Below are 12,419 nucleotides of genomic sequence, written 5' to 3' on the forward strand. Positions count from 1 at the left end.
TAAAACTGAACTATATTTTTTGAATTTTGATTTTTATATTTTCAAATTTTCAATATCAGTTTTATTTACTTTATCTTATGGTTGTATGTATAATTTTAGCAGGACACTAAATCTATTTAGATATATTTCTTTTAAATAAATTTTAAATTATTGTAACTAATTGCTGATTAAAGGACCACTTTTAAAGGATACTTAGTCGGACTAATTGTTCTAATATTTCAAATAGGGCATTGACTGTATCTTAATCGAAACAAATGTTATATTCCTTACTATAACGGAAGCAAATATAAAGTCTAACCTTGTAAAAGGTACATATACTAAGTTGGATAATAATTTAGATAAAATGGAAATTTATCTATCAGGAGAGCGAAAAAATAATAGGGTTGGAAAATGCCAGCCTGCCCGCCAGGGGCATGCGGACTGGCATGTGCTTGGCCCGGACTGTTCTGCGCTGTTATAAAATAGGCACAGGCCCAGGAACTTTTAAAAGCTTTAATACGTTAACAGGCCAGGGCCAGTCCATTCAACTGTATAACAAGCCTTGCCTGTTAAGAGCAATGTATGGCCTGGCCCAACCTGTTTCCACCCATAAGCGCAGTTGTCATTAACGCAACTAAAATAGTTAAATGTGATTGTACCATTTCTGTAACGGGTATCAAATTCAAACTCAAATTTAGATTTAATTTAATAACATAAGAACAATAACATTAAAAACAATTTACCTAAACATCGATTCCGTCAAGCGAGAATTACACGCAACGTTATATTATTTCCAATTTGTCATTCTCTGAGTAAACAAGTACGTATCCTGTGTAATAAATATTGCTTGCTCTATTAATTTTTAAACAGTTAGGAACAATTTGAGGAAAACTCCAACATGCATGGGAAAATGATCAACACTTTTAGCTTCATTGTTAGCCGATTAAATCATGCTCGGACGGTTCCACGGAATCCGCCGGCCATAGCCAGGCCGGTCCGATTAGCTAACTGCAATAGGGAACAAACCTGTGCGAGCCGGTCAAACTCGGAGGAGACCGGTCAATACTATTCAACGCCGGTCAGACACATTTGACCTTCTGGACTTATTAACTAAATTTACCCAAAGTGTTTGACGTTTCGGTTCGCACAACCGTTGTCAACAAAAAGTAAAGTTAGCAAGGAGCACAAATAGATGTATGATTTGAAGATGTTAAACACCAATTATGTTCAACACTAAACCACGGCAAATGCAAACAAATTATTAGTAATGCATCGTTGTTAGTGTAGAAATATGATATATATGTTTAGGGTTTTTGGTCTTTTCCAGTAAGATATAAAAGGGTTATTGTGTTGGCTTGGAGCGGATTGCCCACCAATTAAGGGTTAAAACTGAAAAGAACCCCGACCGCACCCTAAACCCCACTGAACTCCTTAATTGTGAATCGAGTCGCTTTGATGTAATGTTCCTCCCATAGTTGTCATAACTGAACCTGTTATCTAACCGATCAGGTAACTGGCTTACTGGGTCACGAACTCACGATATAAAGCAGTTGTGTTGTATAGTATATAGATTTATTATCATATAGAATCACAACTAAATATCCGAGCATGGTTGCGTTACTTATTCGAACCTCCCAAGCAGACAAGGGTTCAAAACAACCCCTGTATGCATATTTGGATATTGGAAGCACCATAGAACGGGCCGGTTTATTAGGTTTTGTATCGTGCTGGCCCGGTTTAATCGGTTTGGATAATTAGTATAATAGAAGATTCATACGAACCGAGCAGTCCAAAGGTTCTGCGGTTTCCCGGCCGAATACGGCCATACGGTCCAGTTATTACAAATATGGAATCATTTATGTCGTTGCATTTATCGAATTATCGATAATTAACATTACTTTATGCAATTGTTAATTATTTAAAATTTGTTCTTGAGACTAGTTACGTTGGTTTAAGTTATGTAATTTACGAAAACCTCAAATCCGATCCATTCCAAACCGCATCAAATTGGATCGGATCGGATCGGAATTTTTGTTAAAAAAATGCACCCAACCCAAACCGAACCACAATCAAAACTACTGTTCGTGCTACTAAAGGAGGGTTTATTAGTGTGTCATCCACCCTCTGGAAATGCCAACCCGTAAAAGGCAAGACTGTTCATTTTCTTTACAAATGCAAGTGATTCAAGGAGTCTATTAGTGTACAACAAGGAGTATTTCCACAAAGATTGTCACAGGGTGGGTAGCACAGGACTAGATGGGTCAACCTGATAGGGTCACATCAATCAATGTTGGCACCCACTCTTCACTCATGGGAACCCTATAAAAGCAAATCTTAGCTGAAGCAAGAGAGGAACACACAAGCAAAAGGACGCCTAACCCAGGTACTCCAACCAATTACCAAAGGCAGACGTTACCCTCAAACAGCAAATGGCGGGAATGGAGGACCATGAGCATCAGCAAGAAGATTCCCAGGAGCATGACACCAATGATGCGTAAGTTACATTTTGTTTCGTCTATGTTGCTTCTCCGCTGTGGGTCTTTACAATCCCAGGCCTTCTTAGGCCTAATCCGGTTGTCAAAATATTGTATTTGTTACTGTTCGTGCAGTTTGGTTAATTTACTAACAATTTTCACCTTCACTTCTAGTGTTGTACCCACGATTGATATGGGAAACCTTCAAAGCGTATCGATCGCAGATGGAACGTCGACGCTTAATCTAGAGCTAACGATGAACGTGGTACGAATGAGACTTCCCTTTATTGTTCTAGCCTCTTATCTTTGTTCGAAACGCCATATGGTTATTATGTTTTTCTAACTACATTTTTGGTGCAGAGCCCTAATGGTGGTCTGGGAGAAAACCTAACTGAAGATCCGAAGCCCCAACATGATGGTCTACTGCTGCTCGCAGTGAAGCTGCTCGAGGTACGTGAGCCAATTGATTTTTTCAAGAAACATTAATCAGACTATGAACCAAGAGAGATTAATGAAATGTGCCTGGGTTTGGAACAAAGGCAGTACCTTTCTTAACCAATGTTTCACATGCCCTGTCTTACTGTACATGTGGTGATCCCTTTATCGTCCAGACTTTTTTATGTCTATTGTTTAATCGTAGTAACAAATTTTTTCCACGTCACCATGTCTCACCAATCCAACCTTTGACCCGTTCTAACATGATGGTTAGCTTCATGAGTGGTATTCGTATGTGATATTCTTTGTTGTTTGTGTTTTTGTGGTGTGTTAACTGAGTACGCAGAAGATCGATGCTAGGACAGTTGCTTTGGAGGATCGCATGTCGGCACTGGAGCGACCTATTTACCACACAGGGAAGTCCGTTACTGAGATCCAGTCACTACTAACCACTCAACGGGGGAGTCCAACTGCAGCAGCCATTATACCATCCACAGCTGCCGCGACAATGCCAACTGATGGTTACCTCGGTGGTGAAACCAACATAATGGGGCAAAGGCAAAGTATAGCAGCAGTTAATAACGATATTGGGACACCAGGAGAAACACTGAAAAGTTTGGAGAAAGGAAAGGCGCTGGCCATGTCGAATGTTATTTCCTCCCTAGACATAATCGTGCCCAACTCTCTTGGATTTGATGACGACCTCATCATAGACGAGGCATGTTCAACTCCTCGCCCTAGCGAGGGCGTGAACAGTTCAGGCCACCCAAAAAGAACACTTGCATAGTACTGGTGCTCTGGTGTGCCTAAAAGGACCACCCACTCTGGGACCATTACAGATGACTCAGTTGACGGAGTGTGTGAAAAAGTTAGTAACAGCCTTCATAGCTTCACTAACAGCCTTCGTTTGTCTTTTAAATAAATGACTAATAAATGACACCTCTGCTGTGCAGATTTACAGGGACCTACCCAACATGTCTAAGCTTGAGTACACAACAAAAGTATGTGAGATGTTCTCTCTGCCAGAAACATGCGGCATTCCACTAAAAATTCCAAAGTTGGAGCCAATCGATTCTAACCATATCATCGGGGAAGAACAGCCGGACTATACGAAGCTCGCAACCACTCAGCAGAATAGCCTGACGAATGTTATTGTTTCTTCGATAGGGGGTGGGAGTGCATTCAAACTGTATGGAATGGTTAACGTAATGGAGTCTCCTGTGCTATTAATTCCACTGGCAAGACTCCCAACCATTGAATGCATAATATATAACTCGTTACGCATTTAATTTATTAGTACCATATTTCCAGTGAATAACTAACATTGAATTGATTTTTCTTAAGGGATTCCAAATGGTTTTTAGGCCGACCGTTCACATGGACCTGACACTTGACGAATGCAAGATCGCCGCTTACATTTATGGGAAAAATGATCAATATTTGTAGGGATAATTTGTTGTTATTAACACGTTTACAATGTCCCTAATATTTATTCGTAGAGAAGGCTGTAATGGATATGAATGTTGTTTGCCTAAATACCAGGGAAATCCTGTACAAGTTCTCAACATTGGAAGTCCCAAGAGCAGGATTCCACTCCTTATCGCCGGTTTATACGCCCAATGTTGACGTGAGTTTAAACCGAAGGTGCCGTTAATATTAGAAATATGATGTAGATGAGAACGCTGAAACATTTGTTTTCCTTTGTGCACAGATTATGAACATAATCCTTATGAGTGCGTCCATGCGAGCCTGCTGCGTTCTGCCACCCCGTGTTTGGTACACACCTTCCGTCTTTGCCGATGACGTCCTAGCTATGAGGCCATTCGACGTCATAAGAAGAAAATACATGAACAGATGGATGCCGCCAACTAGTCGTCTCGAACATGTTGTTAGCTTAACGTTGAACTCCACATTTGCACCTTTTTCATTTAAGTTATAACCTATCATTCATGTAACTATGTTGACAGGTTTTCGTCCCGGTGTGCAAAGTAACATACACGTGGTACCTGATGGTGGTGGACGTTAAGCATGGGAGGGTGTACTGCCTAGATGTGACAAGAGCTCCGGAGCACAGGGATCGGAGGCAAGGCAACATGCAAACCATTGTTAGTGTAATAGAATTTGCACAACATTTTACCCCACTGCAATAGTCTATAAGTTTTACAGCTCTGATTGCGGTTATCCTTCCGTGAGATGTGACTACTCTGCTTTTCTTGCATGCAGCTACTAATGCTCGGCCAGTTTTTCAAGCTGGAGATTAACATACTGAGCTTTTCCCATGTTAGTGCTGATCCGACCACTTGGGGACCAATTAAGTATCCCAATGGAGTCCCAAGTTACCCTGAATGGTAATTCTTTATTCTTAACGTCTCTTCTGTCCAACCCGAAGCGATTTGTCATTGAAATGCCATGTTTCGAATTTGCAGCAACGATTCATGTCTGTGGATTTTGAACTGGATCCAAACAGAGGGCAAATTCAAAGTTTCCAACCTTCCTTGGCAGGTTCGTCATCCATTATCTAACCATGTTGTCTATTTAATGAAGAAGTAGATGCAATTTTACCGTTTATGTTGGTTACAAGCAGATGGACCGGCTGAAATTAAGGATGAAGACCGCAACAAAGATTGTCCTCTTGGAGTGTAACGAGGTGAGGGCAACAGTGGTCTCGAAGGCAGATGCAGCGTGGAGGAAGCTTATTCGACTGAAGGAATGAAAACCTTTCCAACTGTGGGCATAAGACACAACTCTAGTGCATTTTGTTATAGATTAGCGTTTATTAACTAGCCGGAAACTGTGATCTTAGTAGAAATCGTATTAGTTGTTTCGTTAACTGCTATTTGGTATTGTGTGGTATATGTATGTCTGCTTCTATATGTGTATGATGGCTACTTTTGTGTGTGGATACTAGTGGTCCTGTCGACAGACTAGAGCACAATATCCACACCCCCAAGTAACGCCAACTGTCATTGAAAGGAAAGGGGGTATATGGCCAAATCGTATTTGTACCCAGGTTGTGGCAATTTCGTTGCCCTTCGTGGCATATATGGCTGACTGCTTTTGCTAGGAAAACTATGTCAAGCATATGAAATTTATTAATGAATGAAGTTCTAGCTAGTGTAAAAGTAATAGCAGGAGTTGTCCCCGTTATCCGTTTGTTACATGGTGATTGAACAAGAAAAGGGATAAAATCTTTCACTTGATTTTGGTCATGATAATTGAGCTAAGGTATTGGAATGATATCTAATTGTTGCTATATCCACTGTGCAGCAATATTATGGTATGGTATGAAATGAAAATCATAAAAATAGTTTGGAAATGAATTTTAGTTGTAATTATAAATTGTAAAGTGATTCGTTATTTCATAAGAATTTGTTTATTGTGTTAGAACCTAAAACTTGTGTGTCCAAAATTATAAAATTTCCACTCGTTCATTTTTGGAAGACGGCAAACTTAGGACTATTCATTATATCAAGAATATCTAGGAAACAATATAGATTCCTTAACTATAAATAACGATAGCTTATTTTGTTTAACAAAATAATCAATTAAATTCAACCTATGTTAGATGAAAGATCTTTTGTTCGCATGAAGACATCAAAATGTTAGCTTTCAATTTCATTGCTTTGAAACTATAAACACTTATGTAATGTAACAACAATGAAGAATCCTAGCACAATACACAAGCTATTGAGGGGGCAACAATATTTTTGAATATTACAAATCTAAATTTTTGAAACCAATTAAAATAATAATTAAGATTATGTATTTTTTTCCGGAAAGAAAAAAATTGTAATATTATAATATATTAATTCAATGAATAGTTTTAATGAATTGTTTTGTAATAGACGTTTAAATACATTTAATTAAAATTAAGAATCTGGATCTGTGTATTCGTGGACCAATGAAACACCGATCAAGAGGTTACTGGACAAATGACCCCATCTGAAACGGATTACCAGTTATGACCTTGAAGATATAAATATCAATCAACCCAAATGGGTGAGAGGGGTTGAACTTCATGCACGATTTATGTCACTTTTGCTGCAGTGTGGGAAAACATAACGGGTTACATTACCTAAATCAATAGCTTCATGCATCACTTCTCAACGCAGAGCGTCAAAATCATTGGGTAACTGCACGTAAAATCCCACTAATCGGCATAATCCCGTCCATAATGGAATTGATAATTCGAATGCACAAGGGATCTTGTGTTCTAACCAATAAAAGGAAGTAGGAGCAGAATCTAACATTGTAGCCATTAAATAACATAGAAATTAGAGTTATCAGTTTTTGATTAACAGTATTGCTATATGCAAACATAAGAACTCAGTTAAAAATCGGTTTCAGGCTAACATGTTCTCCGTAACGTCATACTTGGAATAACAGCTCAGAACTAAGTCGACCGTCGTCATGGGTCTGCAAGCGAAAAGTGCTCCCATTTGTCGCTTCCAGCTTGACATGCATTTTCAGCCTGACAATTATCTGGGACAACGACGGGTACCTGTTGCATTAACAAGAACGTCAAACAACACACCTGTTAACACCAACATTATGCAATGATAACGGATCTCCTTGCAGCATGATCATTGTAGTGGCTAAATCATGCTCATGCACACAATAATTAGAATAACCAATTGGGAAAGATTCTGCCTTAATAAAATCTCCAGTAGTATGCTGTGAGTTTAATTTCGTTACAACTAGCACTGCTTCTTCCCCATCGTCAACACCATAGCATATACCGGCAATACAAGTAACATGTTAACATACAGTTCAGTGGGTATCAAAAAATTAACACATTAAGAATGGCCTGCGTGCATTAATGACTAACTGTATTTTATTGACCCACATGACTTATTTTATAAATTTTTTACCAAAGAATAGTGAGGCACATAATAATGAAATAACTACTGCTACTACAAAACAGCATTTAGTTTAGTTCAAAGATTTAAATGCCATTAATATTGAACCGCTGGATAGAGTTAGTTTTATTGGTCACGACGCATACTAAATAGTCCATGCAGGAATAACTTAGGTGCTAACCTTTGATCGCTTGCGTTTATTTCTTCCACCATGTGATTCATTGTTCCTCGTTGGCGCTTGCGCGGCTCCGTTGGGGTATCTAGTCCTCCGGTGCCCTAGCTTCCCGCATGTGCTGCACTTTCTTTTTGTTTTCGACGCAGAACCGCCTGCTTGGCTCATCCGACCCGTGCCTTTTGTTCTGACACGAATAGGGTCCTTCACCCCGCAATCATTTGCTGTTGTGATATCATCCGTTGATGGTCTTAAGCCGTACTTTATTTCAAGGAACAGAGCATCGCTCAGAAGCTTCTTTGAGTAAAATTTGAAGTCTTCATCACTCATGCAAGCAACGCGCCCTAAACGCTTATACAGCTGGGAGAAAGCACCCAATCGTGTCCTATAGGTCACACTTGGGTCAGCAGTATGTTGCTCAACACATTGGTTATGGATCTCCAATTTGGCTGCCTTAGACCATCTACGGAGGACAAGGCTTTCAGGGATTTCCACCAAGTCTAGACTTACACACACGGAAAGGATATGCACACAAGGAAAGCCAAACGACTCCATACGCATGCAGGTGCAACTAAATGTGTTCGAGATATGGTCCCTATATACCTTCCAATTCATCTCAGGCCTCCGATACTTCTGGAGAGTATATGCATGAGGGTTCTCACTGTCATTAAATTCGCATATTCTAACACGAACACATCGTTTCAGGCTATCCCGGAATCTGAGAAACATTTCGCGGGTGAACATACTCCATCCAGACTTTTCCAGCTCAACAAACTCTGTTTGTAGCACAGGTGTTCCGTACCATGAACGAAAGTCTAGCTCGTCCTCGGTGTCACGAAGAAAGTTCACACACCTTTGAAAATTTCTGACAAATTCTAACACCCCGTACCTGCTCTCAACAAACCTCCCTAGTTTGGCATGTAGTGACTCGCACCTAGAGGTTGTCCGTACTCCAGCAAAAAATCTACCACGAATGTATGCGGTTGCCCAAGCGTGCTTTTTAGCGTACAACTCCTTAACCCACTCAACCTCCCTAACACCGCACTCATTGACCATTGATTCCCAATGCGCTTCGAACTCCTCGATTTCAATATCTGCCAGCATGCAGTGTCTAAACATTTGTGTGAATCTCGGGTCGCTTATGTTAGCAGTCGCGTTTCTCAGCAGATGCCAGGCACACAACCGATGATGTGCGTCTGGAAAAATAGACTGGATTGCTATCCGCATGGCCGGGTCGCCATCCGTGATGACGGAATGCGGTGCCTTACCTTACATGCATTCCAAAAACCGGCAAAGAACCCAAATATATGACTCCTGCGATTCGCATGAGACCATTGCTGTTCCAATACGCATGTCTGGTTGTGGTGGTTTACTCCGGAAAAGACTACAACGGGTAGGTTGTACTTGTTGCGGCCATAAGTAGCGTCGAATGCTAGCACATCGCCGAATATCCCATAATCTTCCTGACAACGACCATCGCTCCAAAACAAGTTGCATAGCTGTTGCCCTGACCCCAACTTGTACCGCCAAAACATTTTCCCATGGATGCGTGCCAGACCTTCCAAGTAACTAATAGCTGCACTTACGTCTCCGCCTTGCAGACCTCTCTGTTTCCGTATCTCATTATACATATCTTGTTTTGTGAATGTTACCAGATTAAAGCCCCCTAGTTGTGCTGCGAATGACTCATAAATCTTAGGTATGCTAATCCCAATCTCCCTCATGCTTGTTAGCTGAGCAACTTCTACCTCAGATATCTTCCTGTGTGACCGCAGATAATCAACAAGCTTCCCATACGCAAGTTCGTGGTTATGCTCCTCGACAAAACGCGACACATACCACCTCCCACTACCCTCTTTCCGCTTTATCCTCATCTCCGCCATGCATCCGCATCGGGTTACAACCTTATGCTCCCTTTTGCGATCAACCTTTTCCAACCATTTCTTCTCTCGAAATCCCTGCCTATTACAAACGAACGTGTATCGCACTATCTCTCCGGCAGTGTTTCTAACCGTCTTGCCTCGCCTTGATGCAAAACCCTTTAGTCGGCTGTAATTGTTATAGAAGCCGCTTGCCTCCTGAGGTGAAGAAAACTCCATTTCAAGAACATCTTCTGCTTGCAACCCATCCAAACCCAAAAAAAGGGGCAACATTGAAGCCCCCCTTCCCTCCCAATCGGATAACTCAGCATCTTCCTCCACTCTCGTATCATACATTGTGTCCTGAAAGAATAACACAAACATTTCGCTACCAACTGGCATTATGTGGAATGCGTTCTGTTTAAATATTGCATATCGATGCATATTAAAACTAGATAACATCAAAGCCTTGCATTTTCAATTAGTCTCAATGTATACTTTGCAGATGCAATGTTCATACGCGCAAATATGGTTATTAATTCAACCCTGATAACTTGAACTGAAAAACTCCTTTCAGGATTATTAATTTCATTTAATAAACATTATCATGTTATAATTTAACATACAGTTTATCCAATCATCATAATGGTTGGCCACTACACATGTCCATGCCAATCTATTTAATAAAGGATTTTCTTCTCTAGGCTCATTATCACAGATGCAAGTGGTGCATATTTTTTTAAAATGGGAAACTTCAAAAATGAAAACTTAACAAATACTACCGCCGCGGCTAACTTAACAACAAAACACAAATCTAGCATTTCTTCTACGCATCACACTCGTCACATCATAGTCACCACATAGAATATAACTTCTCATAACATAACCCTCACACCTGTTAAGAATGCAACCAACTCCATGAACAATACCACCGAAATGGTGTAACAGACCATTCCCATCCAATTCGATCCCACTCACACACTATAAATACAGATTGGCACGTATACCCGTCGTACCTGTGGATTCGACACACCAGTCTTGCCCTCCATCCAGTTGTCCGCAAGAGGCTCATTCCACATACACGCATCCTTGCAAAACTTGCTACTTGATGCCATTGTTACCTGAAAGACAAACCTGTCAAACTAAAACAAACAATAAACTAGGGATTGCATAAACTTCTTTGCCACAGTTACTATAATCAACTTGCCCGCCTCAAAACTGTCTCACCCGACCAATGAAAAAATATGCCACTTACATAGATCAAAAACCGTTACTTTACCACCTCATCTACTATCCAACATGCTTCCAACATCCTCACAGCCTCCACTTGCCTACTACATACACAAACTTCCAAAAATACGACATGCATTACACCTACGACACAAAGAAGCAAACACATTCACCATTACCTCCTAATTGCTACCAATACAGGGACAAAGCAATTTGTAACAAAATAAATACCAAAGGCTTTTTCAGAAAAAAACAAAGCGGAATAACGCATTCTTTGGAGCAGCAAATTCGACGGTTTGTCACGGGATTAAGCAACAAACTCAATTACCTCTACTTTTTTTAGAACACAATTTATGCTCAATCATCTCATTAGATCAACAATGCGGTTAAACCAACACTAACACATCACACAAATTTTCAACAAGATCATATAATATTTTTCATAATTTTCAAGAACAACAACAACATCAAATTAGAGTAGTAAAAAATCCATGATTTCAGAGACAGGTTAAACTTTCAACGACAATGTCACGATGGAGAAATTAAATTGAAAACAAAACGGAAATTGGCAGAATGAGTCTCACCCGTCGACAGACTTACACAGGGCGATGGGACCACCGCGTCGACGAACAAAATTGCGCGATGTCAACCTCGTGTTATTAACACGAGCCGCGATCTATGGTGCCAACTCCTGCGATCGGGCGGGTGAGATAAACAATGCCTCCGCCGCGATGACCGTTTACTTCGATTCCAACCTCCGCCGTTATCAGGGATCCAGAAGTTGAAGGCCACAGTCACTTTAAGTACATACACAAACAACACAAACGATGAGCGATGAGGACGGCCTCCATGGGTGAAAGCACAATATCAGATTAGGACATCTGGGGTTTTCCAAGACGACAGCGTATTTCAGCCCAAGCACTCTTAAATCAGCTAGCTGAGGGGCTACTCGGCTTCATTTTTCCTTTGAGCTGATCACTTCACCTGTCGTCATTTTTGCCTTTGTTCAGGGACATTCTCGAAATTTCACATTTAGCTACAGGACAAAATAAAAAAACGTGACCGGACCGTACATGGATCATCAAAGATCCAAAAAAGTGGACTGGATCATTGGAAAAGTTTCCTAATAATTATCCTGTTCGAACATGCATAACAATTTTGTGCTTACTTGAAATATCATTAGAAGCATTACACTTTAAAAGTAAAGTTAAAGGTATAATTTATTTTACTTAAAACCGGAAAAATAAAAAGATTATAATAGCAAATCTTAAAATCACAAATGGAAATGCCATTCTATTATGATTTTTTTTATTTATTTTGAATAAAATAAATTATTAATTATTTATAATTTATTTTTAAAAATTAAATAAAAAATAATTATAAAAAAATAATAATTTGTAAAAGCAATGGC

The 12,419-nt window shown here is 40.0% G+C and overlaps 1 protein-coding gene across 1 annotated transcript; it reads right to left on the reverse strand.

The window, feature by feature from the left end:
* Positions 7,297-9,038, reverse strand: LOC107606598 (protein FAR1-RELATED SEQUENCE 9-like). The gene is made up of 2 exons (XM_016308642.1): positions 7,929-9,038; positions 7,297-7,389 (listed from the first exon to the last, which is right to left on the reverse strand). Exons 1-2 carry the CDS (start codon positions 9,036-9,038, stop codon positions 7,297-7,299), a joined length of 1,203 nt encoding a protein of 400 aa, XP_016164128.1.

This window comes from Arachis ipaensis, chromosome B07, assembly GCF_000816755.2.
Source record: "Arachis ipaensis cultivar K30076 chromosome B07, Araip1.1, whole genome shotgun sequence".
Classification (NCBI taxonomy): domain Eukaryota; kingdom Viridiplantae; phylum Streptophyta; class Magnoliopsida; order Fabales; family Fabaceae; genus Arachis; species Arachis ipaensis.

Excerpts from the sequence above, each read along its gene's own strand:
- LOC107606598 (XM_016308642.1), bottom strand. The coding sequence starts at position 9,038 with ATGTTTAGACACTGCATGCTGGCAGATATTGAAATCGAGGAGTTCGAA. Across the intron at positions 7,390-7,928 it reads ATAAACGCAAGCGATCAAAG|GTACCCGTCGTTGTCCCAGA; the intron begins GTTAGCACCTAA and ends TTAATGCAACAG.